At 59.3% G+C, this 27924-nt stretch overlaps 1 protein-coding gene across 1 annotated transcript; it reads left to right on the forward strand.

Annotated features, from left to right (window-relative positions):
• The first annotated feature begins 878 nt into the window (after positions 1 to 878).
• Positions 879 to 27924, forward strand: SLC11A1 (solute carrier family 11 member 1). Its single transcript, XM_032764453.2, has 15 exons — positions 879 to 1060; positions 7248 to 7375; positions 11758 to 11896; positions 12935 to 13029; positions 15793 to 15899; positions 16805 to 16875; positions 18684 to 18751; positions 19975 to 20130; positions 20745 to 20903; positions 21603 to 21692; positions 22124 to 22243; positions 25272 to 25421; positions 25555 to 25628; positions 26146 to 26299; positions 26878 to 27924. The coding sequence occupies exons 1-15, from the start codon at positions 1042 to 1044 to the stop codon at positions 26989 to 26991; spliced, it is 1644 nt and encodes a 547-aa protein (XP_032620344.2). The 5' UTR covers positions 879 to 1041; the 3' UTR covers positions 26992 to 27924.

Genomic DNA, 27924 nt, shown 5'->3' on the forward strand with positions numbered 1-27924 from the left:
TGGGAACCATTAGCAAAGGGATAGATAAGAAGACAGAAAATGTCATAATGCCACTAACTATGTCCATGGTAGGCCCACATCCTGAATCCTGTGTGCAGATGTGGTTGCCCCATCCCAAAAAAGATCTATTGGAATTGGAAAAGGTTCAGAAAAGGGCAACAAAAATGATTATTAGGGGGATGGAACAGCTGCCATATGAGGAGAGGTTAAAAAGTCTGGGACATTCAGCTTAGAAAAGAGACAACTAAGAGGGGATATGAGAGAGGTCTGTAAAATCATGACTGGTGTGGAGAAAGTAGATAAGGAAGTGAAGTGTTATTTACTCCTCATAACACAAGAACTGGAGGTCACCAAATGAAATTAAGAGGCAGCGGGTTTCAAACAAACAAAAGGAAGTATTTTTTCACACAGTGCACTGTCAACCTGTGGAACTCTCTGCCAGGGGATGTTGTGAAGGCCAAGACTATAACAAGGTTCAAAAGGGAGCTAGAGAGATTCATGGAGGATGGGTCCATCAATGGCTATTAGCCAGGATGGGCAGGGATGGTGTCTCTAGCCTCTGTTTGCCAGAAGCTGGGAATGGGCGACAGGCGCTGGATCACTTGCTGATTCCCTGTTCTGTTCATTCCCTCTGGGGCACCTGCCATTGGCTGCTGTCAGCAAACAGGGCACTGGGCTAGAGGGACCTTTGGTCTGGCCACTCGCAGGTGCGTGTCCCTGTCCCTGCCTCTGTGTGTTTCTGGCGCTGATAAGGGGCGCTGGATTCAAGCCCTCAATCCCCTCCCGCCCCCCGTTTATCCACAAACCAGGATCCCGCCCCCGGCAAAGGGAGGCACTTGCGGACTTCCCGATGCTGCTGCGTCCCTGAGCTCAGCGCTGGCGGGGCTGGGGCGGGGAAGGTACAAAGCTCGGCTCCCTCCCAGCTGGGGCACTTCCTCCTCGGGCTGCGGGCGGGGACGCTGCTTTCCCCGGGGAGGCTCCGCGGCACCGGCCGGGCCCCTCCCTCCTTTCCCCGGATCGGGACCGTCGGACCCAGCCCACATGGCGCCCCCGGACCCAGGTGAGCGCCCCCCCCGTCCATTCTCCCTGCCGGGCCGCTCCGGGTCCCCCCATCCCCGGGGCCTCCTCTGCTCCCCCGGCCCGCTGGGGCCCCTGGGCGCAGCCTGGACGGGAGCCGGCCCCGGGGTGGGAGGGTGCCCCGGGGTCCCCCTTGCCTCCGGCTCTCTGCGCTCCAGGCTGGGCGGTGTGCTCTTCTGCTGCTCCCCGTCTCCCCAGAGCCGCCAGCCCAGCCGGGACCCCTGCAGCCCATCCCCTGGGGCCGGGGCCGGGGCCTTCCCTGCGCTCTGCGCCCGGGGCTGGGTGCCAGCCTCCCACCCATGGGCCGTGCCTGCGAAGCGGCGCTCCGTCTCCCCTGGACCGGAGCATCCCACCGGCTAGGACTCCCCGGGCAGCCCCGAGCAGCCCTGGGCGAAAAGCGCGGGGGGTCGGGGGGCTGGATGGAAGCCCCCAGGAGCTGGCGTGACCCGCAGGCTGCCCGGGGGCCCCGGCGCCCTGGGCTCGGTTCCCCTTGGATCCCCGCCCGGGGGCTGCTGCAGGACAGGGACGCGGACCGTGCGGGCTGGGCAAGCCGCCAACTTCTCTCTTCAGTTCCCCTTCCAAGGGCATCGCCAGGGATGTTCCTTCCCCTCCGCTGAGCAGCTGCTTGCCCCCAGCCCCTCCCAGGCTCCCCACCGCGGCCTCTCCAGCTGTCCCCCCCCCTGCTCCCCCCCACGCCTCCTTTGCCCCTCTGTTAACGTGGGGCTGGACCAAACCCCGCCAGAGTCTCCACGAGTCTTTCCAGGATCCAGCAACTCCGGCCCCAGAACTAGCACAAAACCCGAAGGAAATGAAACCGCCCCGCTGCTGGGAGCTCTGCTCCCTCCCTTCCCCGCTCCCACCCCCGGGGCAGGCGGTCTGTTTAGTCCAGGGGCAGGCAACCTCTGGCACCTGCTGATTGTCAGCGGTGCTCACACTGCCCGAGTCCTGGCCACCCCTCCAGGGGGGCTCTGCATTTTAATTTAATTTTAAATGAAGCTTCTCAAACAATTTTAAAAACCTTATTTACTTTACAGACAACAACAGTTTAGTTCTGTCTTATAGACTTATAGAAAGAGAGCGTCTAAGAACATTAACTGGCGCGCGAAACCTTAAATGAGAGTGAATAAATGAAGACTGGGCACAGCACTTCTGGAAGGTTGCTGTGACGAACTGGGACTGTTCCTAATGTTTGCTCTGAATACTGTGTTGGTGCCTCAGTGTCCCCTAGGCAGTTCTTAAGTATCTGGCAGAGCAAAAGGCCAATGCACCTAATGCCTGGCACTCTGTCTCCTAGCAACTGATGGCCTGGGCCCCTCCTCTGCAAAGTTGCTGTCTCCTAGGCAACTGATGAAGGGCCTGGGCCCCTCCTCTGCAAAGGTTGCCAAAACTGCAGGTGTTTGCGAGACAAAAATGGGCAATCAGGTGGGGGACCTTCCTGGCCCGGGGGGGGAAAAAGAGCTTGAGCAGAGAGGAGGGGCTGGAGGGGTTTGGTTGAGTCTGGAGGCTACCTGGGATAAGGAGTGAAGTGCAGACCTAGGGGCGTTCTGGGCTCAAACTGCCCCCCAGAAATGGAAGGACCCGGCCGAGGGTTCTGGTTTTCGCTGTATTACCAAAAGCTCTGTTTTAATGACCCTGGTTTTCCTGTCATCGAATAAACCTCTGTTTTGCTGGCTGTAGAGTGTCATGTTCTGGGACTTTGCAAGTGGGGGTGCAGAAAGAACCCTGTGGCTTCCCCAGGACCCGCGCCTGGGTGGGTTCGGCTGTGGGAAGCCCACGGAGGGGCAGAGGATGCTTGAATGCTCCAAGGAGAGACCCGAGGAGGTGTAGGAGGTGAAGACGTGTGAGCTTCTTGCCCTGAACAAGTCTGCTCCAAGGGAGAGGAGGCTCCCCAAAGTCCTGACTGGCTTAGTGGGGAGCAGTTCCAGAGCATCGCCCGGTGACTCCGTGACAGTTGCCGACTCCTGGTTTAGTCTGTTAGCTCTCTGGGGCGGAGACTGGCTCCCACCCTGCCCCACGGCCACCCAAAGGATTCAGGGGGCTTGGGGCAAAGGAATTTCGAGGGCCCCTTCCATAAAACCAAGTTGCAGTACTATAGAATCATGTATTTGGAAATGTAGAAAACCACCAGTGAAATACATTCAACAATTAATTGTTAATAATTTGAAAATACACCTCTGCCCCGATAGATCGCTGCCCTGCGGAGCCAAAAGTCCCACCGCGTTATAGGGGAAACCGCGTTATAGCGAACTTGCTTTGATCCACCGGAGTGCGCAGCTCTCCCCCCCCCCCCCGAGCGCTGTTTTCCCGCGTTATATCCGAGTTCGCGTTATATTGGGTAGAGGTGTACACGAAATGTGATTTAAAAACATTAAATGCTTCAATGGTCTGTCTACATTTGCAATGATATAATGGGCTGTAGCTGGGTGATGGTGATGTTTGGTGCCAATGGGCTGTTGCTGCCTGAGGGTGGCGCTGCTGTTGCCCAGGGCTGGGTGGGGAGCTGGGATCTGGGTCAGGGGGTGCCCGGTTCAGAAGGGCTGGGCTCAGAGCTGTGGGGGCGTGGGGTCAGGGGGTGCCTGGCTCAGAGGGGCCGTGATCAGAGCTGGGGGTCAGGGCTGTGGGGGGATGGTGTCAGGGGTTGCTCAGCTCAGAGGGGCTGGGCTCAGAGCTGGAGGTCAGGGCTGTGGGGTCAGAGGAGTGTCAGGCTCAGAGGGGCTGGGCTCAGAGCTGGGGGTCAGGGCTGGGGGGATCAGAAGGGTGTCCAGCTCAGAGGGGCTGGTCTCAGAGCTGGGGGTCAGGCCTGGGGGGAGTCTGGAGGGTGTCTGGCTCAGAAGGGCTGGGCTCAGAGCGGGGGGTCAGGCCTGGGGGCGTCAGGGAGGTCTGACTCAGAGGGGTTGGGCTTGGAGCTGGGGGTCAGGGCTGCGGGGGTCAGGGAGGTCTGATTCAGAGGGGCTGGGCTTGGAGCTGGGGGTCAGGGCTGGGGGGTCAAAGGGGTGTCAGGCTCAGAGGGGCTGAGCTCAGAGCTGGGGGTCAGGGCGGGGTGGGGGGCAGGGGGGTGTCCAGCTCAGAGGGGCTGGTCTCAGAGCAGGGGGTCAGGGGGGTGTCCAGCTCAGAGGCATTTACCATGCTGTCTACTCCCACCTCCCCCATCTCCCAGAGCCTCAGCGCGCGCCGTGTCCAGAGCTGCCCTGGCCCCCAGACAGCGCTGCAACGGCCTGGCTCCATTGGGACCTGAGCTCGCAGCCCCACCCTCTCACAATGCGGCTCCGGGCAGGAGGTGCTCAGCTCCCGCCCCCTCACAACGCAGCTCCTCGCGGGAGGAGCTCAGGCCCGAGCCACGCCACTTTAGCTCTGTCCAGGGCCACTCCCGGACACGCTGAGGTGCCGGGGGATAGGGGAAGGCAAAGGCAAAGGGAGGGGGGAGCCTCCCACATTCTTGTGGGGGGCCCCTGCATGGCCCGGGGCCTGGGGCAAATTGCCCCACTTGCCCCACCCCACCACCCAGGTGGCCCTGGCTAGTTCAGGGTTCAGCCGGGGCTGGCCGCTGTCGGAGATAGGATACGGGGCTAGAGAGATCTGGGGTTTGGCCCAGCCTGGCAACGCCTGCGTTCCTGTGCCTGAGAATTCATCAGTGCACGTTTGAATTAGCCCATTAACCCTTCAAGGCACTTGATCAGGTCAGGGCCCTGTGGCACTGGGTGCCGCACAGGCGCAGATGCTGGATAATAGGGATACACCAGAGCAGGACCTGGAACGGGCGGTTTAATAACCTTCCCTCCACCTTTTTTAGCATGATCACTCCGGATCATCTTGTTAGCCACACATAGAATATCAGGTTGGAAGGGATCTCAGGAGGGATCTAGTCCCAAACCCTGCTCAAAGCAGGACCAATCCCCAACTAAATCATCCCAGCCAGGGCTTTGTCAAGCCTGACCTTAAAAACCTCTAAGGAAGGAGATTCCACCACCTCCCTAGGGAACCCATTCCAGTGCTTCCCCACCCTCCTAGTGAAATAGTGTTTCCTAATATCCAACCTAGACCTTCCCCACTGCAACTTGAGCCCATTACTACGTCTATCCAGGGCCAGCTCCAGGCACCAGCATTCCAAGCAGGTGCTTGGGGCAGCAGTCTGCAAGGGGCGACAGTCTGTGTGTTTTTGCCCCCAAGCAGCGCGCCGAATTGCTGCAGTGGAGGGCGGGAGCAGTCCGTGTGCCCTTAGGGTGGCATGTGCGTTTCTGCTGCGGCGGCAATTGAGCGGCAGCTTCTATGCTCAGCTGCCCATGGTGGCGCAGCTTCTGTCTTCTGGCTGAAGACAGAAGCTGCCGCCAAATTGCCGCCACCGTCGTGGAAACGCACGTGGAGCCCTAATGGCACACGGACTGCCCTCACCGTCCACAGTGGCAATTCGGTGCACTGCTCAGGGCGGCGAAAACAGTAGTACCAGCCCTGCATATATCCAGCCCCTTTTAAAAAATCTAGCTGAGTTCGTGGCCTCAATTTCTTCTTGTGGCAGTGAGTTCCACAGTCTAACTCCCTTCGCTGGACAGAGTTGTTTCCTCTGACCAGTTTTGAACGTGCCACCTTTTGAAATAGCAGACGCTGTCCTGGTATCCCCAAAGGGCTGGGTGGCACATTCTAGCTTGGTGGGGGCTGCCGGATAACCACCACTTCCCAGCAAGAGGCCCAGGCCGATGGTGGGGAGCAGGGGCTCCTACTCTGTGGGAATGCAGCGGGGGAAAAGCCAGAACTTTGCAGATCCTTGTAAAGAAAATTCTACTGAGTCCATCTGTATGTGTGTAACGGCAGCCTAATCACAGAACAGTTCGAGGCCCTGTTCCCCATCTCTAAAATGAGGGCAATGGTCCTTCCTTTGTCGTATCTCTTACAGCGAGCTCTTCAGCTGGGACTGCCTCTTGCCATGTGCATGTGCAGCACCGAGCACCGTGGGCCTGCGATCCTGGCTGGGGCTTCTTAATGCTACGGGAATATACACAATAACAATTCCCCCAAGTCCTACGCGGCCTGGATGGGCCCTTCCTCTGGGATTAATGGATTCGGTCCTTTTAAAGCTGCTTCTAACAAACTCCGTGTAGCCCCAAGAATCTCTCTGCTCCTTTAAAGAGAAACCCTGAGCCAGGCAGCTCCTCTCCCTTCCGCATTGTCGGGGACCAGGTCCCCATAGGGCTGCCAGTCAGAGGAGGGATTGGAGAAGGGGTAACTGGGTGGGGAGGGGGGCAAGAGGGAGGAATAGACAGGACGAGCTAGGGGTGGGTTCTCAGTCCTAGTCATTCCCTGCCAGCCCCGGGGATAGGTAACCCTAACAGGGAGTAACCCCGCTCCAGACCAGGTGCACACACTGCAATGGGAACTAATTCTAAGTGGCAGCCGAGCCTTACGGCTTGTTCCTAGGAGGTTCCCTGTAGAAGCCCCCCCGATGCAAGCCCCTAGTTCCCTCTGGGCCAGAGAGAGGCCCCAACCCCTGCTGTAGCCCCAACTTGATGCTAGTGGGCCCCACATGAGCCGACACCAAAGTGAGTCAGCCACAGTAGCTCTGTCTGTTTGCAACCTGCCACCCTAGCCCCAGCCTTCTGCGGCTGGACATCAGGAACCGGTTATTGGTTACCAAGGTGACTGAATAGCGGTGTACTGATTTCTCCTTGCCCTGGCACCCCCAGGAAGCTGCTGGAAGTTGAGGCGCAAGGCACAGGTAGGGGGACCCAGCGGTGCCTGCAGCCGTATGCACTTTACCCCCAGTGTGTTTGCATCCCATTGGCGGGGGCGCCATGGGAGGGGCAGGGCTGCTCAGAGTGGGGGGTGAAAGGAACAGTTTGCCCTGGGCTCCCTATTTGAGAAGGACCCCAAACCGATGTGATCCAGCATGCGAGGTCACATTATCCCCCCCGCCGGGCCAAACCTGAGGGCGCTGTGACCCCACGCACCAGGTCGCAACGCCCAGCGCAGGGAGCTGGGCCCAGCCACAGAGCAGAGGAGCCAAGCCACAGCTGTGGAGTGAGTGCAGTTGTGCATATCAGGTGATAGATTTCTCGAGGCACCCTCCAATATTTCAGGGTGGGAGCAGGGGGTGGGGGGCGGCAGGTTATGTCTTCCCATGAGGATGCTAGAGCAAAATGTACATGTTTCTTGAGCCTCCCTTGCTTTGGCTTCCCCAGGCAGTGGGAGGTCCCAGCAGCAGAATCAGAAGGACCAGAGCTACCGCACAATGGGACCCCCAGAATCGCAGCTGCACCGGGATCAGACATACCTGGATGAGAAGATTGCCATCCCGGATGTGGGAGGGGTAGGTCCCACCAGCGTCTCGGCAGGGAGGACTGATCTCCCCACTGCCACAAGCATAGCCGGCACTTGAAGTGGGGAGGCAGGACAGGACAGGACAGTCCATAGGGAACAGGCTGGTCGTCACGACCACCCGTGTTCTATTTTACTGTGGGCCAGTCACAGCCCCCTTGTGCCTCAGTTTCCCCTACCGTACATGGGATCATGCCATGGCTTTCTTTACTGCAGTGTTTTGAGATCTCTGGATGGACAGCTCCTTGTGGAAGTGCTGAGCTCTGTAACAGTGAGCTAGCGCTGCCCTGGTCACTAATAATAATCACCTGCACTTCGTCAAAAGCGGTTTTTTACCTCTCAAAGCTGGGTGTCGAGTGTCATTATCCCCACTTTACAGATGGGGAAACTGAGGCACAGTGCTCTGCGGTGACTGGCCCAAGGTTACCCAGCAAGTGAAAAGCAGGACTAGATCCTAGGTCTCCTGCTGTCTGCATTGGTGCATTCCCCACTAGAACACGCTGCCTCCACTCGCTGGTTTTCCTGTCCCCACTGACATCCACGGACCCCAAAGCTCCTCTGCAGTGGGGGGGCAGGGGGTTCCAGGCACCGGGGATATCAGGGCAGCATATTGGCCTGTGATTCCCATCCGGCTGAGCCTGCAGTGCTATTCTCCAACACCAGAAAGGCGAAATGGAAGACGTTTCATTCTGGTTCTTCCAAGGCGGACGCTAGTGAGAACAGAGCAGCGCAGTGTTTTCGCTGACGGACCCAGGAGAGGCTGCAGTGTGATGGTGACCTGCAGTGCTGAGAACTCATAGAATCATAGAATCTCAGGGCTGAAAGGGACCTCAGGAGGTATCTAGTCCAACCCCCTGCTCAAAGCAGGACCAACCCCAACTAAATCATCCCAGCCACGGCTTTGTCCAGCCTGATCTTAAAAACCTCTAAGGTGAGGCCTCACCAATGTCGAATAGAGGGGAATGATCACGTCCCTCGATCTGCTGGCAATGCCCTACTTATACAGCCCAAAATGCCATTAGCCTTCTTGGCAACAAGGGCACACTGTTGACTCATATCCAGCTTCTCATCCACTGTAACCCCTAGGTCCTTTCTGCAGAACTGCTGCCTAGCCATTCGGTCCCTAGTCTGTAGCAGTGCATGGGATTCTTCCGTCCTAAGTGCAGGACTCTGCACTTGTCCTTGTTGAACCTCATCAGGTTTTTTTTGGCCCAATCCTCTAATTTGTCTAGGTCCCTCTGTATCCTATCCTACCCTCCAGCGTATCTACCACTCCTCCCAGTTTAGTGTCATCTGCAAACTTGCTGAGGGTGCAGTCCACGCCATCCTCCAGATCATTAATGAAGATATTGAACAAAACGGCCCCAGGACGACCCTTGGGGCACTCTGCTTGATACTGGCTGCCAACTAGACATGGAGCCATTGATCACTACCCGTTGAGCCCGACGATCTAGCCAGCTTTCTATCCACCTTATAGTCCATTCATCCAGCCCATACTTCTTTAACTTGCTGGCAAGAATACTGTGGGAGACCGTATCGCTTTGCTAAAGTCAAGGAATAAACACGTCCACTGCTTTCCCTCATCACAGACCCAGGTATCTCCTCATAGAAGGCAATTAGGTTAGTCAGCATGACTTGCCTTGGTGAATCCATGCTGACTGTTCCTGATCACTTTCCTCTCCTCTAAGTCCTTCAGAATTGATTCCTTGAGGACCTGCTCATGACTTTCAGGGATGAGGTCAGGCTGACTGCCCTGTAGTTCCCTGGATCTCCTGTCCTTTTTTAAAGATGGGCCTACATTAGCCTTTTCCAGCCATCTGGGACTCCCGATCGCCATGAGTTTTTAAAGTTAATGGCCAATGGCATCCACAATCACATCTACCAACAAAACCTTTAGCCAGTCGGATGCAGCGCATCAGCCCATGGACTTGTGTTCGTCCAGTTTTTGACTTTTCTAAATAGTCCCGAACTACTTCTTTCTCCACAGAGGGCTGGTCACCTCCTCCCCATGCTGTGCTGCCCAGTGCAGCAGACTGGGAGCTGACCTTGTTCGTGAAGACAGAGGCAAAAAAAGCATTGAGAACATTAGCTTCTTCCACATCCTCTGTCACTAGGTTGCCACCCTCATTCAGTAAGGGGCCCACACTTTCCTTGACTTTCTTCACGTTACTAACATACCTGAAGAAACCCTTCTTGTGACTCTTAACATCTCTTGCTAGATGTAACCCCAAGTGCGATTTGGCCTTCCTGATTTCACTCCTGCATGCCTGAGCAATATTTATATACTCCTCCCTGGTCATTTGTCCAATCTTCCACTTCTTGTAAGCTTCTTTTTTGTGTTTAAGATCAGCAAGGGTTTCACTGTTAAGCCAACCTGGTCACCTGCCATATTTACTATTCTTCCTACATATCGGGATGGTTTGTTCCTGCAGCCTCAATAAGGATTCTTTAAAATACAACCAGGCTGGCTCTTGTTTGGAGGTTTTAAAAGGAAAGGATTTCTTGACATTACAAATTCAGGCCCCGTGTCTCCGCTGCATTTCCTGGGAGGCTGGCGAAGCAGCAGGATTGGGACATCGCACGCCGTGCAGAAGTGAAACCCGCTTAGCTGGGGGTGGGGTGGGGGGTGATTCTTGTTCAGACTGTTCAGCGCGCTGTTGTCTTGCCGCCCCTTGAACTCAAATGCCCTGAGGGTAGCTAGGAGAACAGCTGGCGGGTGAAAGATTTCACAGCCCAACATTTCCGGTAAGGCCTCTCAGTGCATCTCTGGCTTTCCAGCAAACAGCAGGGAAGACAAGAGCTGACAGGCCTGGAATTGTCTGTGCTTAAAAAATAAGCAGAAAAAAACATTAAAAAAAATCCCTTTTGAGTTGTTTTCATCCATGATAAAGGGGCCTGTCCCAGTGTCCTCCCTCTGCCCCAGGCGGGGATGGGGGCATGTGTCCAGGGGGCCGATCTCCCCTTGGTACCAGGAGTTGGGGCTGCCTTTGCCTATAGACCCTAGGGCTGGTGGTCTGGACAGGGCCAGGCTGGTCCAATCCCCACCCTCTGGTCAGGGCTGGAGATCCTCTGGCCTGCACCATTGTGTGAATCAGAGAAAGTGAGAGCACGAGACCAGAGAGATGCTCCCCTCAGCCAAGGCCAGCGCTGCCAGAGTTAGGAAAGAGGAACTGGGATACAGGGGCGGGTGGGGGCCCTTCCTGCACTAGAAGGGGTGGAAGGAACTCATGGGTCAGAGAAAAGCAAGCGGGGATGGATGGGACACGTGGGGGCCACGCACAGGCCTGTGGGATATAGTTAGCTTGACCTAAATCCCCTTGCGGGCCCGGCTCGGGCAATGGAAGAATTTGTCCATCAGCCGAGCTGCTGCTTTTGGAGGGGGAGGATTTGCTACAGCACCAGACAAAGCCACCTCTGGCACCGAAGGAAAGGTCTATGCCAGTGGTCCCCAACCTTTTCGTCTGGCGCGGCGGTCAAGCATCTGCCAAAATGCCGCCGAATTTCTGTGGCATTTCAGCAGCGATGCCTCTCGATGACGTTGCTTGTCGGCGGCAAGCAGCATCATTGAGAGGCGTCGCCGCCGAAATGCCACAGAAATTTGGCAGATGCTTGACTGCCAGCCAGGATGTGGGCACATTTAGATGCCCCTGCGGGCGCCATAGCACCTGCGTGCACGACATTGGGGACCCCTGGTCTAAGCTATGGCTGCCAGGCGGCTGTAACACGGACCTCCCCACGGACCCCACTGAGTGGCAGTGGGGATTCGAACCCCCGATTGCTGGCCCTGAGAGCAGGAGGTTCTGCCAGCCAAGTTAGAGGACTGGCTACGCGGGTGAGCGTGTGATGGTGCACTGAGAATAGAACCTGTCTGATACCGGGCATGGGACAGGCCAGCTCCAGCCGCGGGCTATAGAGGGACCACTCTGGGACTGATTCCCACGGCCAAAGCCCCGTCTCTAGCCTCTGCCGTTATAGCCAGTTTCCTTTAATCAGCTGCTGGCTCCCCGGGGGAGGGTTGTGGGACGGGGGATGTGGCAGGATGCTGCCCTCAGGTGTCACTCAACATGCCTGCGTACCCCATAATTCCACACCTGCCCCTCCCCAGCCGCGCCACCCCAGCCTGGTCTGTTCCTCTGCACTGAGCGCTTCAGAGATCTGGGCGTAAGCGCTTTGCTGCTTGGCTCTGTTAAAACCCCCGGCGCCCAGCATGGCATGTGCCAGCTCATTCCACCCCTGCCACATAGAGGGATTGATCCCTCCAGCAGCTTCGGAGCCGCACGTCCTTTACGCTGAGCAGCCAGGAGTCCAGGACAGGGGGCTCATGATGGCTGCTTCCCCTCTGCCCTAACCGCCGATGCAACTCTCCCTTCACAGCCCGGCTTCAGCTTCCGGAAGCTGTGGGCTTTCACTGGCCCCGGGTTCCTCATGAGCATTGCCTTCCTGGACCCCGGGAACATCGAGTCGGACCTGCAGTGCGGCGCCATCGCTGGGTTCAAGGTGAGCGGGGGGCCCGGTGGGGAGGGGGGGCGCGTTCGCCAGCGCCAGCTGTGCCCACTGGAGCCGCTAGGTGGGGCATGACCTGGGGCAGCACAGGGTGGGGTACGTGCCAGTCAAGGAGCAGCTGTCTTGAGCCCATCCCAGGGCAGATTCCCCAGCCAGTCAGAATGGTCCCTTTGGCCATCTCACCCCATTGCTACCAGCTGGGTCCTTCTCGCCCACCCTAAATACCACACCGAGGATGAATGACACTCAGGTTCATCCGTCCATCTGCCCACCCATCCATCCCACCATCACTTGGGCTGTCAGTGCTTTGGGACAGGTCTGTACCGCACCTGGCACTACGGAGCCATGAGCCCAGGTCTGGGGTTTTCAGGCTTTACCGTAATAACCCCCCAGAAAGCACCGATCATTCAGGTAACAAGCTAGCAGGTGTATGCAACACACCCAGCCACCCCACCCAACTGAGGCCCCAGCCCCCCCCCCCCCCACTGCGTGGCTCTGGCGTGGATTCCTTGGCGGTTGGTCTACGGTGGAGTCAAAGTCCTGTCTGGGTATGGAGGGGACTTCCCAGGCCGCTAGGCCAGGGGGTTCAACCTTTTTCTTTCTTGAGGCCAACATGTAGAACAGCCCCAGGCCCACCCGGGCCCCAGAATTGCAAGCAGACCGGCGTTAGGGGCAGCGAGCGGGCACTCGCTGGGCACCACTCGGGTGTCCTCCAAGCTTCCATTGCTCGGCTTCGCGTTCCATCCTCTGCTGGGCCCAGCCGAGTCACACCTGTTTGGCAGCCCTGGAATGCTGAGTCCGCCAGCAGCTGGGTCCCTGCTGAGACCCCCTGTGCTAGCTTCCTCCAACAGTCATCAGCTGCCGGCCATGGCCACCCGTGAGTCAATGGGAGTTTACCACGACTCCAAGGCTGGTTTGTTTGGTGAATCAGCCGCGACTTTGTCTGGGCCTGTAGTTCTGTTCTCTGCTAGTCCAGGGCTGAGCCTGCTGGCTCCTTCGCTTTGGGGCGTCGTGTGCGGTGCGCGCAGGGTGTTTTCTTCTGCCCTAGTGTGGCCACCCTCCTGGGTCTGTGCACGGCTGGCGTCAGGCTGGGCGTTCGTCACGAGGCTGGACCGGGCGATTGGGATACCGAGTCACTACTATGCGAGCGCTGCGCGGACCACGGCTTGCAGTGGAGCAGCTCTGGGGGATCTGGGTCTAGAGCGCCGGAGGGCTGGGGCGCAGTGGAGTTCCCTTGGCTCTCTGTTGGTGCGAGAAGGGCTCCGCAGCCGTTTGTTGGGAATTCCTGTGGCCGTCTGTCGCGCCCACGCTGGCTTGCGCCTGCTTGCAGCATCAAATGCCGCTTGGGTTGTTGAACGCTGGGCTGATTGGGGTTCCAGAACTGGGGGAGGAAGGGGCTGGGCGTGCTGGACAGAACAGTCGTGCAGGATCGGCGCTTTAGAAACGGGCCACCCAGGTGGGCTTGTGATGCCCTTCACTTCCGGCCACCGCACCGCCCTAGCAGCCCAGTTCTGCTCCCCCAAACACAGCTTAGCGGTTGTCCTCACTCGCCGACGCAAGCCCCTGCTAGCCCATTTCTCTTTTTTTCCCCCCCACCAACCAGTCTGGCGATGCCACTCACTCCCGACCCGCACCCCTCGCTACCGTCTTCTCCCAAGACATCGCTCTGCGACGCCTCTCCCGACCCGCAGCCCCTTTGCTAGCCTGTTCGTCCTCCCGCAACACGTCTCTGCGACGCCCTCGGCTCCAACCGGCCCTCTAGCCAGATTGCTCCCCCAACCAGCTCTGCGATGCCCCACTCCCGACCCGCAGCCCCTGGCTAGCCAGTTCTGCTCCCAAACACAGCTCTGCGTGCTCAGCCCACCCTCGCCCCCCTGCTAACCTTTCTCCTCCCAAACAAGCTCTGCGACGCCCTCACTCCGACCCGCAGCCCCCTGCTAGCCCAGTTCTCCTTTCCCCCACACACGTCTGCGAGCCCTCCCCTGACCGCAGCCCTTGTAGCCCAGTTCTTCTCCCAACATAGCTCTGCGCGCCTACTCCCGACCCGCCCCCTGCTAGCCAGTCTGTCCCCACCAGCTCTGCGCACCCTACTCCTGACCCAGCCCTGCTAGCACGTTACTTCTCGCCAAGACATACTCGCGACGCCTCACTCCCGACCGCAGCCCCTGCAGCCCTGTTCTGCTCCCCCAAACAACAGCTTCTGGATGCCTCCAGCCCAAACCGCAGCCCCTGCTAGCCCAGATCTGCTCCCCCCAAACAAAGCTCTGCGATGCCCCTCACTCCCGACCCGCAGCCCCTGCTAGGCCAGTTCTCCTCCCCCAAACCACTCATGCCGGTCCCTCACTCTGACCCGCAGCCCCTGCTAGCCCATTCTCTCCCCCAAACACAGCTCTGCGTGCCCTCAGGCCCAACCCGCAGCCCCTGCTAGCATGTTCTCCTCCCCCCAAACACAGCTCTGCGAGCCCTCACTCCGACTGCAGCCCTGCTAGCCTGTTTCTCCCCCCAACACAGCCTCTGAACGCCCTCCTCCTGCCCGCAGCCCACCTGCTAGCCCCGTCAATTCTCCACAACAGTAAGCTCTGCCGCGGAACCCCTACGCTCCCGCCCGCAGACCCCACTGCCTGCCAGTTCTGCTCCCCCCAAACACAGCTCTGCGATGCCCCTCAGGCCCAACCCGCAGCCCCCTGCTAGCCCAGATCTGCTCCTCACAAACACAGCTCTGCGATGCCCCTCACTCCTGACCCACAGCCCCCTACTAGCCCAGTTCTGCTCCCCCCAAACACAGCTCTGCGATGCCCCTCAGGCCCAACCCGCAGCCCCCTGCTAGCCCAGATCTGCTCCTCACAAACACAGCTCTGCGATGCCCCTCACTCCTGACCCACAGCCCCCTACTAGCCCAGTTCTGCTCCCCCCAAACACAGCTCTGCGATGCCCCTCAGGCCCAACCCGCAGCCCCCTGCTAGCCCAGATCTGCTCCTCACAAACACAGCTCTGTGATACCCCTCACTCCCGACCCACAGCCGCCTGCTAGCCCAGTTCTGCTCCCCACAAACACAGCTCTGTGATGCCCCTCACTCCTGACCCACAGCCCCGTTAGCTTAGTTCTTCTCCCCCCAAACATAGCTCTGCAATGCCCCTCAGGCCCGACCCGCAGCCCCCTGCTAGCCCAGCCCATTCAGTGAACGCAGGGATCATTCCCTGGAGAATTATACACACTTTAAGGTCACATAAGACATGTGGCTAGAGAGAATCCTAATTAACCCTGGGCAAACGGCCCGGGGGCGCTGAGACGCAGAGCGAGACGGCGCCAGGTTCTTCCTGAGTGTGGGGTTAGCATCCAGTGGAGTATTTGGTTACCTCGCTACACTCCCAGGTAGCTCAGATGACCAGCAGGGGCAGACAAGCCCCCATCACAGCTCTCTGCAGTCAGGGGTGAGGAGTCCAACCGTACATTATACCCCAGAGGAGGGGGAGTTTATCATGAGGTTGCACCGGTGACTCTTTAATGATCCCCAACCCCCCAGAAAATCAGCCCTGACCCACCCCTCCTACTCTCCCTACTTGTAGCAAAGGAGCAGGCAGCTGCAAGGAGAACTGGGGGCTTGGGGTTAGAGCAGCAAACTTGGAACCAGGACTCCTGGGTTCTGTTCACAGCTCTGGGCTGGGGTCTTGTAGGGGAGACTGGGACTGGAGTCCTCTGGGTGTATTGTCAGCTCGGACTGGACATTGTCTTGTTAGAACTGGACCCCAGGGGTCTATTCCTAGCTCTGGGCATGTCTCTGTGCCTCAGTTTCCCGGTCTGTACCATGGGTCGCATGGATGTTGTGAGGCTTGACAAAGTGCGCTGAGGCTCCTGGCAATGCGAAGCCGCCAGCCGGGGCTCCTGACTGGCCCTGTTTGCTGCAGGTACCGCGCGTGCTGCTCTGGTTCATGATCGAGATCGCTATCATTGGCTCCGACATGCAGGAGGTGATCGGGACGGCCATCGCTTTCAGCCTCCTCTCTGCTGGACGGTAACGAGCCCCCATGCTGCAGCCACAATGACTCCTGTGCGCTAGGGGAGCCGGGCCCAGAACCCCGGGGACCTTCAGCCCCCAGCTGCCACCTGAACTAACAGAGCGCTCCCCGAGCTTGCAGCAGTAGTGAGTCCCTTATCCTGTCTGGGTGACATCCCTGGTACAAACCAAGCCAGCAGGTTACGCGATCCCTCTAGCGTGCCGGATCCTCATGTTAGCACCGCCGATTCCTAACCCCAGGGACCAAATGCAGAGCAGCTGGTTTTAAGAGAGGCAGGATTAGCTAGAGATTTCAGAGCCTGCTTCCCTCAGCCCTATGCCTGCACTCGGAGACACCAGATCTAGGCTCTGGCAGTCCTGGGCCTTCTCCTGAGACTTCCTATGGGTTTAGAAGCAGGACCCAGAGACAGATTTTAGTCACTGTCAAACCAGGCTGCATTCAAGCCAGACCCTTCCAAAGCTGTGTAGCCCTGTTACCAAAGTCCCAACCCCTCTGGGCTCCATCGCTGGCCCTGTTTGAAGCAGGATGGGATGTGCTTCTAAAGATCCACTCTAGCTCCAACAGGAGTGAATTCAGGAAAGTCCTGTGGGCTACAGGAGCTCAGAAGAGGTGGTCACAATGGCCCCTTCTGGCCTAAGGCTCTACGAATCCAGTGTCCCTCTGCAGCCTCCTCTTCGAGCCAGAGCTCCAGGGCTTGGCGTCACCCCAGCGCGTCGCGTTCCCTGGAGGCTTGTGCACCGGAGACAGAGTCACTCAACAAGCGAAAGCTCAGCTGAGCCTTTCACAAGCAGAGACGACCCCTCCCCTCCCCTTTCTCTAGCAACCAGGCTGCTTGTCCAGCACAGGAATGATCCTTTCCCGGCTTTGTCATAGCAGTAACCCCTGTGATTTCCCCCCGCAGCATCCCCCTGTGGGGTGGAGTCCTCATCACCATCATCGACACCCTCTTCTTCCTCTTCCTGGATAAATACGGTCAGTTCTTGGTACCACGGGCCGGGGAGGGGGAGCTGCCGGGGCCATTTGCCCAGTTTACATGGAGGGTGTTAGGTTAGGAAGCTGCAGAACCAGGAGGATTTTCCCAGGCTGGTCGGTTTCACGCTCTGTTTCTAGTCAGTTTCCCAGTGCAGAGCTGCCTCTTGGCGACCAATCTGCCCTGCTTGCTGCTCTTTGCTGCCCAGCCCTGGCCTCTCCTGGGGCTTTCTAAAAATCAACTCAACACCTAGCAAAATACTCAACTCCCCACCACGCTCCCTGTGGCTTCGGCTCCTCCCTGGTGTCAACCCAGCCAGGACCCAAGTCAGAGGGCGGCAACCTCCCGGGGGGATGGAAGGGAGTCACAGGTGGCCCAGTAAGATCTGCACCGTGGGGGCTGCCAGCAGGGAGGGAGCAAGGGGGCGGGAGAGAGGTGGTCTGGCATGGCATGGCCCATGTTGGGAACCACGGGTCTGCATCACATAGGCTATGATGGATCATGCTGCAAGGGGGACTGACGGGCTGGGGGGAGGTTACTAGAGGATAGTCTTGGGACCAATCGGGTTTTAATTAATGCCCTTGGCCCAAAAAGTGGGACTGCGCTAATAAAATTTGCGGATGACACAAAGTCGAGAGGTATTGCCAGGATCATTTGGAAGTGACAGAGAAAGACCTGGGTGTATTGGTCGATCACAGGATGATTGTGAGCTGCCAATGTGGTGCGGCCGTGGAAAAGGCTGATGCGATCCTAGGATGTATCAGGCGAGGTATTTCCAGGAGTCAGGGAAGTGTTAGTACCATTATACAAGGCGCTGGTGAGGCTCATCTGCAATATCCTGTGCAGTTCTGGGCTCCCGTGTTTAAGAAAGATGAAGTCAGACTGGAACAGGAGCAGAGCAGGGCTGTTAGGGTGATCGGAGGAATGGAAAACCTGCTTTCTGAGGGGAGACTCAAAGAGCTCGGCTTGTTTAGCCGAACCAAGTGAAGGCTGAGGAGAGATATGATGGCTCTCTATAAATATATCAGAGGGATAAATACCAGGGACGGAGAGGAATTATTTAAGCTCAGTACCAATGTGGACACAAGAGCAAATGGGTATAAACTGGCCATCAACAAGCTTTGGCTTGAAATTGGAGGAAGGTTTGTTCCAAGTTCTGGAGCAGCCTCCCAAGGGGAGCAGTGGGGGCAAAAACCCCTAACTGGCTTCAAGACCAAGCTCGATAAGTGTACGGAGGGGCTGGTGTGGTGACACTGCCGACAGTGGCATGTAGCCGATCTTTGACTGCTACCAGGAATATCTCCCCAACGGCTGGGGATGGGACACTTGATGGAGAGCCCTGAGTTACTACAGAGAATTCTTTCCCAGGGGTCTGGCTCCTGGGTCTTGCCCACATGCTCAGGGTCTAACCAATTGCCAGATTTGGGGCTGGGAAGGAATTCCCCCCCCCTCCCCCAGGTCATATTGGCAGAGACCCTGGGGGGGGATTCGCCTTCCCCTGCAGCATGGGGCCCAGGTCACTCGCTGGTTTGAACTAGAGCCAAGGGTGGATTCTCTGTCACTTGAAGTCTTTGGACCAATCTCTGAGGACTCAGTGACTCAGTCAGAGCTCGGGGTCTGTTCCAGGGTGGGTGGGCGAGGTTCTGTGGCCTGCGAGGTGCAGGTCAGATGAGATGATTGCGATGGTCCCTTCGACTCTCCGAGTCTGTGAGATTGTCCCCAAGCCTGGTCCCAGGGGCTGGCTTTGAGCTGCCTGTCTGAGCACGGCTGCAGCGTGGCGCTCCCCCTCTGATCTCCATTTCCCCTCCAGGTCTCCGGAAGCTGGAAGCCTTTTTCGGTCTCCTGATCACTATCATGGCAGTGACCTTTGGCTACGAGGTAAAGAGCCATTTTCTGGCTGCTTTGGCCAACCCTTGTGTGTGAGCAGGGGAGGAACGGCCCAGAGTTCACATGACAGAACTACCTCAGGCCGCGATCACAGGCTGAGAAGCCACAGAGGTTCCCAGTGACCGAGGGAGAACAGGAACATCCGACGAGGTCCCGGAGTCCAGTCCCCTCCTATCACAGACCACCCCAGCAGCTAATCCCGTTCACAGATCTCTCAGGCTCCCTCTGGAACCCGGTTAGGTTCCTTGCCCTTGTGCTCAGCGAGCGGCAGAGGTGGGGATCCAAGCCGCCCACGTTACGGAGAGGCCACTTGTGCAGCCCTTATCTGGTCATAAGGGAAATCTCAGTGCTGGAGCCAGGAGGGGCGGCGCTGCTGCTCTGGGAGGCGTTCGGGGACGCGTCTTTCCTCTCATCCGGGCAGCCCTTGTGCCACCTCCACAGGCCGGCTCCCAAGCACAGCACTACCAGCCCCGCAGTGTGGGAGTTCGATCTTTTTACCAGGGTGCATCAGCTGCAAACCCTTCCTTTGGCAAGGGTCCTTGTGTGTCTCACAAGCTACGCAGGGGGATGGCTGATCAGGATTTGAATGGCAGACTCCCCTCCAGGGAGAACGAAGTGGCAGCAGATGCTTTTCCTTGGGAGGTGCTGCCTTTCAGCTGCTTGCGATCATTCATAGTGCCCGTGGGCTTTGGGGTTTCGGTCCTGAGGCCAGGACCGGCGCTAGGGGTTTGAGCGCCCTAGGCGCACGGTAATTTCGCCGCCCCGTGCGCTGGTCCCGCGGCTCCGGTGGAGCTGCCACAATTGTGGCTGCGGACAGTTGGCTGCTCGCACGGCTCTGGAGCTGCCTGCCGCCCCCTCCGGCAAAACACCGCCCACCAATAATCCTGGCGCCCTAAGCGATTGCCTAGCCCCCCTAAATGTAAGCGCCGGCCCTGCCTGCGGCCTGGCTAGGGCGTGTTTCTGCCCCCCGTGGATTGGGGTGGGGATTCTTGTGGCCGTGCGCTGTGACGGAGCTGCAGTGACCTCATCCAGCCCGGCAGCGACTCCTGTGTCATGGAGCTGGGGAGGGGGACTGCCCCCACGGGAGCTGTTCGGGGGCTGGCTCGCTCACTGCCGCTTTGCCTGGCCGGCCGGCGTTAACACCGCCAACAAGGGCGGAGTGGGCCGTGGAGCCGGAGCCATGCTCCTCCTCACTCGCTCTCCCCTGTCCCCAGTACGTGGTGGTACGGCCTGCCCAGACGGAGGTGCTGAAGGGCATGTTCTTCCCCTACTGCCGTGGCTGCGGGCGGGAGGAGCTGCTGCAGGCCGTGGGCATCGTGGGCGCAATCATCATGCCACACAACATCTACCTCCACTCCTCCCTGGTCAAGGTGAGGGCTCAGCTGCCTTCCCCCTTCATCCTGGGGGGCACTTCTGTAACCCACAGGGGGCCCGGTGTGTGCATGACGGAGTCACAAAAACAACAAGGAGTCCGGTGGCACCTGACAGATTAACAGATTTATTTGGGCATAAGCTGTCGTGGGTAAAACACCCACTTCTTCAGATGCACGGAGTGGAAGTTACAGATGCAGACATCTGGAGTCGGCCATCAGCGGCATTAGGAGACCATGGGTGCAATACCTTGACCTGCCAGCGGGGGCGCTGTTGCACCCCCAGCCCCTGCTCCAGTTGGGGTGGGGGTGCTACCGACCGGAGCGCGGAGCCAGGGGGTGGATACTCAGCATGTGGGAGCGGCCATGGGACGAGGGCAGCACCCTGGGAACAGGAAACATGCTTGGCTCCTCCGCCCAGCTGGGTGGGGCATCAAGCCCCAGGCTGCACCCCACCCCTGCCCCGTGATAGCCCCATGAGCCTGGCATCCCCGCCACCGGCTCAGGGCTCCCCGGAGAGCCAGTAGCCCTGTGCCAGGCTGCTGAGCCCGGCTGCCCCCTGCCCTGGCCTAGCCAGCTGCGTGACGCTGCCCCCTGCTGTGTGCCCCGCCCAGACCCGCGAAGTGACGCGCTCCCAGAGGCAGGAGGTGAGCGAAGCCAACAAGTACTTCCTGATCGAGTCCTGCGTCGCCCTCTTCATCTCCTTCCTCATCAACCTCTTCGTCATGGCCGTCTTCGGCCAGGCCTTCTACCACCGCACCAACCAGGATGTGGTGAGTTCCCGCCACCGGGGGGCAGGGGCGGGCCTTCTCCCCCCCCCCCCGGCCCCACGTCCCACCACCCTGTCTGATGAGCCGCCAGCGTGCCTGCCCTTCCCAGCAGATCCAGCAGGGGGCAGCACCTGAGCCGTACACACCTCCCACCCCCGGCACCAGTGGGGGTGCGAGAGGCTGTGTGATCATCTTCAACTGAGTTAAAATCTTACTCCCCCACCAGAGCCCCTAGCAATGGCCAGCTCCAGCTCCAGCTCCCGCTCCCCTGGGGACTAGAACTCTCGACCTTCCGCGCTAAAACACCAGGCCTCTACCCCCAGGGGGCAACGGGGCAGCTCCCCCCACCTCCCGCCACTAGGGGGAGCTGATACACAACTGACTCATGGGGGGCACCAGAGGGCAGCAGGGAGCACACCCACCCAGCAGCGATTGGGGCCACCAGCCCCCAGGACCTGATGGGCTCTTGCAGGCGGGGCTGGTCCCCCGGCGCACGCTCAGCCCCGGGCAGCGTTAAGGGCCGGGAGGCGAGGTCAGCTGATTGCTCAGCCCGCTGTAGGGCCAGCCTGCTCCTGCCCCCATCCCCATGAGGTCATTTGCCAGTGCCCTCCTGCCCCCTGCCAGTGCCCTCCTGCCCCCGCCCCTGCGAGATCATTTGCCAGGCAGGCTCCTGACCGGTGGCCCCGCACCCCTGTGTTTCAGTACAACGTTTGCGCTAACAGCAGCGTCAGTCAGTACGCCCCCATCTTCCCCAGGAACAACCAGACGGTCTCCGTGGACATCTACCAAGGGGTGAGTCGGGGGCACAGACACTCCCCTGCCCTGGGAGTGGGGGCTGGGCCGCCGGGGTGGGGACGCGTGGGGCTCAGCGGCACAGGAAGAGTCTTAGCCCCATGGGAGAGGGGGAGGGTTTGCCCCTCTTGGTCTCCCAGGATAGGCTCTTTTTCTGGCAGTGCCCCCTGCACCGGCCTCAGCCTTCAGGTGTCCACAATCCTCGCTGCTGGAGCCATCAGGGTCCCTTCTATTTCCTCCACCCCTTACCCCTCCCCGCCCATCGCTGAAAGCTGGACCGAGGGGTTACTGCTGAGCAGCCTCCCGCTGCCCCGACCTGCCAGCCTGGCGTGGGAGAGGCCAGGAGCAGATCCTGGCCCCACCCCACAAGGGAGGGCTTGGGGTCCCGCTTTGAGCCCTGCTAACATAGGCTCTGCTCTGTCCCCCTTCAGGGCGTCATTCTGGGTTGTTACTTCGGCTCTGTTGCTCTCTACATCTGGGCCATCGGGATTCTGGCAGCAGGGCAGAGTTCCACCATGACCGGGACCTACGCCGGGCAGTTTGTCATGGAGGTGAGAGACGGGGGCTGGGCTGGGTTGGTACCGGCCAGGGGGCGGAACCAGCGCTTCCCCAGAAGCCCATTGGCTTCTGCACAACTTACACTTCGGTTTGTGTAATGCTGTTTCCAGCCCTTATTCCTGCAAAGACAAACTTCCAGCTGTGACCCTGCTGCCTGCCTGAGTCTGCAGAGAGCCTGCTTCCAACCACAGGAGGGATAGCTCAGCAGTTTGAGCATTGGCTTGCTAAACCCAGGGTTGTGAGCCCAGCCCTTGAGGGGGCACTTAGGGATCTGGGGCAAAAATCAGTACTTGGTCCTGCTAGTGAAGGCAGAGGGCTGGATTTGATGACCTTCAGGGTATATCTCTGTCTCTCTCCCCCTAACCTAGGCATTTATACCACAGTCCTCGGCTTGCTGCCTGGCATGGCTGTGTAGTGGAAAAACCATAGGGGGGTTACTGGGAGTTTGCTCCTTTTCTCCTCAGCCCCTTTCCCAGGACAAGCAGATGTCAGTGTCTGTAGGCTGGCGGGAATGCTAAGGCGCAAAGGCAGGGTGAAAGGAGGACCCTGATCACTTGCAATTACCAGGAATTTTCTGCAAATTCCAGTCTGCAGAACTCAGGTCGCCTCCCCAAAACTCCCACTGACTGAGCCTTCACTTCGATACCTCAACCCGTCACCTCCCCTCTTCAAACCTGTCGGGCTGAGTTGTTGCACGCTGCTGTGCTCCACCCCAGAGGCAGCTGCATTTCAGCAGCTACTCAAGCAATCTCTGGGTCTGGAGCTTGTCGCTAGGCTGCAATCTTTGCACCAGGGGAGATGAACTTACCCAGACGCTGTTATTTATTGACTAACGTACTGCCCAGCTTTCCCGTGCGGCGGTGACATCTAGGGCTGGCTGGGGGGACTGCACAGACCTGGCCCAAGCAAAGGTTTGCGCGTCCAGCCCCGCACGCAGCTATTTCTCACTGTCCTGGCAGCTCCGAGAACCAGCCTTCCTGGCTCTATAGACCATGTCGGCTGGCACATCCGCTGCACTGGGCCAGTGGGGGTTGGTGTCGGGGCATCAGGGACCTGGCCCCGCGCTTTTCCCAGTAATGGAAACATTTAACAGCCGAGTTCGGTTTGTTTTTCCTAAAACTTGTGAATGACTCGGACGCTCTGAGGAAGAAGGAGACGAAGCGTTAGAGCCGGGGAGAGCGCAGACGGAACCATGTGAATAACGGCCCCACACGTACAGCTCAGCCTGTGCCCTTCAATCCCACAGCCCCTCCCCGCTAGTCCAGCCCTGGGCTCCCCCCACCCCCAACTCTGCCAGTGCCTCATAATCCCAATCCACAGCCCCCTGGGTTCCCCCCGCCCCTAACTCTGCCAGTGCCTCATAATCCCAATCCACAGCCCCCTGGGCTCCCCCCACCCCCAACTCTGCCAGTGCCTCATAATGCCAATCCGCAGCCCCCTTGGGCTCCCCCCAGCCCCCAACTCTGCCAGTGCCTCATAATCCCAATCCACAGCCCCCTGGGTTCTCCCCGCCCCTAACTCTGCCAGTGCCTCATAATCCCAATCCACAGCCCCCTGGGCTCCCCCCCCAACTCTGCCAGTGCCTCATAATCCCAATCAACAGCCCCCTGGGCTCCCCAGCCCCTAACTCTGCCAGTGCCTCATAATCCCAATCCACAGCCCTAGCCCCCCCCCCACTAATTCTGCCAGTGCTCATAATCCGACCTGCAGCTCCTTCTGCATTTCCTAATGTTTCCTCCCCACCTTGCAGGCCAGGCCTTGCTGTCCCGAGCAAGACCCTTGCTCATGTTGGCCATGCCATCCCAGCAACGAGGGAGCTTGAAACATGGGTCCTCTCACATGTTCGCTAACCCAGTGTGGACGTGGCTGGCGAGCGGGCACTTTAACCACATTCCCTGGGCAGGGTGACCCTGGGTGGGCGAGGAGCCCAGCTTTGCTTCTTGTGGCGGCGCTGTCCCTCCTCACCAGGGGGCAGGATCCTTTGGGAAAGGAAGCTCCTTATTTTGCGCTGAGTCCTGGGCTGGGGGGGGGGTCAAAGGGGGGGTGTCTACTCAGCACAGGACTTCCAGGCTGAAGCCCAATCCTGCAGGGCAGGCGTGTCCTCTTCTCCCTTGCAGCTCTCGGGAATTAATCATGCCGAGGGGCTGTATTGCTGGTGGGTTCTGAGCACTGGAGTGTGCTGGGAGGTGAACTGAGGGTGGTGGGTGATCGGGTAGTGGGAGCTGAACTGAGGCGGTGGTGGTGATGGGGGCTGAGGGCTGACCGAGGGGCTGAACTGAGGGCGAGAACTGATGGGGGACAGGATTAATGGCTGGGCAGGAGACAGACAGATGGGAGTCAGAGCTCCTGCAGCCGGGCCAAAATCGCTGTCTCCAGCGCAGCAGGAGATTGTCCCACGCCCTGGGAGGGGCTGGGGATCCAAACATCAGACCCTGCCCAGAAAAACACCGTAGAATCTCTTTGAAAACTCTCGTGAGTTTTGAGGCCAATCTCCTGGTTTTCGATCTCTGGACATTGCCAGTCCAGCCATTGCAAGGGCAGATCCGGCTCAGGGCCTCTCCCCGCCACTGACCCTGAAGCGTCAGGCCCCCGGCATCATTCAGAGATTCATGGATTCTAGACTGGAAGGACCTTGCGAGGTCATCGAGTCCAGTCCTCTGCCCTCAGGGCAGGACCAAATACTGTCTAGACCATCCCTGATAGACATTTATCTACCTCCTCTTAAACATCTCCAGAGATGGAGATTCACAACCTCTCTAGGCAATTTATTCCAGTGTTTAACTATCCTGACAGTTAGGAACTTTTCCTAATGTCAGCCTAAAATCTCCCTTGCTGCAGTTTAAGCCCATTGCTTCTTGTTCTATCCTTTAGAGGCTAAGGTGAACAAGTTTTCTCCCTCCTCCTGATGACACCCTTTTAGATACCTGAAAACTGCGATCATGTCCCCTCTCAGTCTTCTCTTTTCCAAAGAGACGTCATTCTCACTCACTGACGGGGCGTCCCCGCTTTGTCCCTCCCCAGGGGTTCCTGCAGCTCCGCTGGTCCCGCTTCACCCGGGTGCTCCTCACCCGCTCCTTTGCCATCCTGCCCACTGCCTTGGTGGCCGCTTTCAAGGACGTCAGCCACCTGACGGGGATGAACGACCTTCTCAACGTGCTGCAGAGCATCCTGGTGAGAACCGGGCTTGGACCTTGGGCACAGCTGATTCGGGGCAAGGGTGGGGCCTGGGGGTGGTAGTGGGGCTTGGGGCAGGTACCTGGGAGCAGGTTCTCCTCCCCTCTCACCCTGCCCCTCTGCCTTGCAGCTCCCATTCGCCGTCCTCCCAGTTCTCACCTTCACCAGCATGCGGCCGCTCATGCAGGAGTTCACCAACGGTGTGTGAGTATCAGCCCGGGCCTGGGGGTCCCACCTCTCTGCCGGGCCGACGGCTGGGGGCGCAGGCAGCCTCCCCAGGGCGCCCAGCGTCCAGATCCCCCCAAATGCTGAAATTGACAAGCAGCAGAATGGGGGAGTTGGAGGCCTTTGGGGTTTGTCAGGCCCTGGGGGCGGGGCATCCTTCAGCCAATCGCGTGGCTGGGTTGGGGGAGAGGGTCGCAGGTGGGCAGGCTGTGCTTGCCATGTGCTCGCTGGGCCCCCTTGGGCCTGGGCCCACAAGAGCTGGGCTGGCAGCACAGGGCACGGGAGCTATGCCTTGGCGCACGGCCCTCGGGCACGGCCTTGCACAGGCAGGCTCAGCCGTGCATCAGACCCTCCTGCACTGGTGCACCCCCCTGCACGGGCCAGGAGGCCAGGCAGAGTGGGGCCAACCCATGCAGAGTCAGAGACGCTGGACCGCCACCCAGGCAGCCGGCGGGAGGGGGGCAGGCCGGGCTCACGGGTGCTCTGGTCTCCGCAGTGTCGGGAAGGTGCTGATGATCCTCATCACCGGGCTGATCTGCGCTATTAACCTCTACTTTGTGGTGATCTACATCCCTACGCTGGGCAGCATTGCCTACTACGTCCCCCTGGGCTTCGTGCTGGCCGGCTACGTGGCCTTCACCGCCTACCTGGTAGGGCAGCGGGGGGCGCGGCCTGTGCCCCAGGGCTGGGGGATCGGCCCTGGGCTGGGAGGGGGAACTTGGGGGAGGGGTTGTGAGCACTTGTGGGGGGGCTCAGGTCCTGGGAGCGCTCTGCCAAGCTGTGCACCTCATATCCCCCCCAGCGACCCCCCAGTGCCTGACTCCAAAGGGGACCCCCCTACTGGTCGGATGGGGAACAATGGGGGGACCCCTCACAGTGCAGCTCCAGTGATCAGAGCCAGATTGGGCAGCCCCTGCTCGCACCCACTGGCTTTTCAGGGGCACCTGCTGCCTGCAGAGCTGGGACAGGGGCTGGGCAGAGACGGGCAGACCCTAGCCTGGGGCGAATCAGAACCAGTCGGTGGTGGGCTTGGTACCAGGCTCTGGAGCGTGGCTCAGGTCAGAGGCTCTGATCTCACTGCACAGGCTGGACTCTGGGGCAGAGAGCGAGTGGGGGTCACTAGGTCATCTCCCCCCCCTGCTCCAACACCCCAGGCTGCTCCGTCCCCCCCAACTCAGCGCTCTGTCCCAATCAGCTGCTCAGCTGGTTTCCCTCTTGCCTCCTGTAGATCTGGACGTGCTGCATTGCACACGGAGCCAACTTCCTGGCCTGCGGGCGCCACAGCCAGTTCTCCTATGGACTCCCCTCCACCGACCCGCCAGGCTGGGCAGGGCCCCGATGACACGTCGTGCCCTGCCCTCTGGGCACTCGCACCACAGGCCTAGGCTTCCTCTGGGTTTGTCACCATCCCAGGAGGGAACGAAGTCACCACGCAGTCACCGGCAGGGCCGGGGTTCAGGGCTGGGCTCCCCACTCCCCCCATGGACTGACAGACATGCAGCATCCCAGGGCATCTCCCCTTCTCAGCAAGCTCAGGGCGTGGGGGGACGGTACTGACCAATCAGCACCTTCGCGGGCACCTGTGATCACACACACCCCCGGCACCCCAGCTCTGCCAGTGCCCCCCAGTCCTGACCCACAGCCCCCTGCTAGCCTAGTCCTGGTCCCCCCCGAGTGCTGCTGGCGTCCCTCAATCCCAACCTGCAGCTCTTGTTTAAGGTCCAGACAGGGCCGGCGCTTCCATTTAGGTGACCTAGGCAGTTGCCTAGGGCACCAGGATTTGGGGGGGTGGCATTTTGCGGCCCTCGGCAGCAATTCGGCGGCGGGGGGTACTTCCGCGCTCCGGGTCTTCGGCGGCAATTCTGCGGCAGGTCCTTCACTCGCTCCAGGACCCACCTCTGAAGTGCCCCGCAGACCGGGAGCGCAGAAGGACCCCCACACCACCAAATTGCCGCAGACCGGGAGTGTGCAAGGACCCCTGCCTAGGGCGCCAAAAAGCCTGGCGCCGCTCTGAGGTCCAGATCCTACATGTGAAATAATGAGCCTAAGTTCACACTGATTGTGGAGGTAACTTGGATCCCACTGTGAGTAGCCCTTGCTGGCTGGGGTCAGGGGAATGGGCTGGGAGGGGCCGGAGCTGTGACTGGAGTAAAAGCTGCAGCATCCCGGAAGGAGACTCACAGAGAAGGAGTTCAAGCTGCAGACCCTGCTGGCCAGGCACCTCCCCAGGAAAGTGCCGCTCTATGAATAAACTTGATTTCAAGGGTTCCCTACA

The sequence above is a fragment of the Chelonoidis abingdonii genome, chromosome 10 (genome assembly GCF_003597395.2).
Source record: "Chelonoidis abingdonii isolate Lonesome George chromosome 10, CheloAbing_2.0, whole genome shotgun sequence".
Lineage (NCBI taxonomy): Eukaryota > Metazoa > Chordata > Testudines > Testudinidae > Chelonoidis > Chelonoidis abingdonii.

What these genes read in the sequence shown, in the direction of transcription:
- SLC11A1 (XM_032764453.2), top strand. An exon ending in GGATACCGAGTCACTACTAT is followed by an intron (nt 13,030 to 15,792) that starts GCGAGCGCTGCG and finishes TGTTTGCTGCAG; the next exon opens with GTACCGCGCGTGCTGCTCTG. An exon ending in TGGCCTTCACCGCCTACCTG is followed by an intron (nt 26,300 to 26,877) that starts GTAGGGCAGCGG and finishes TGCCTCCTGTAG; the next exon opens with ATCTGGACGTGCTGCATTGC.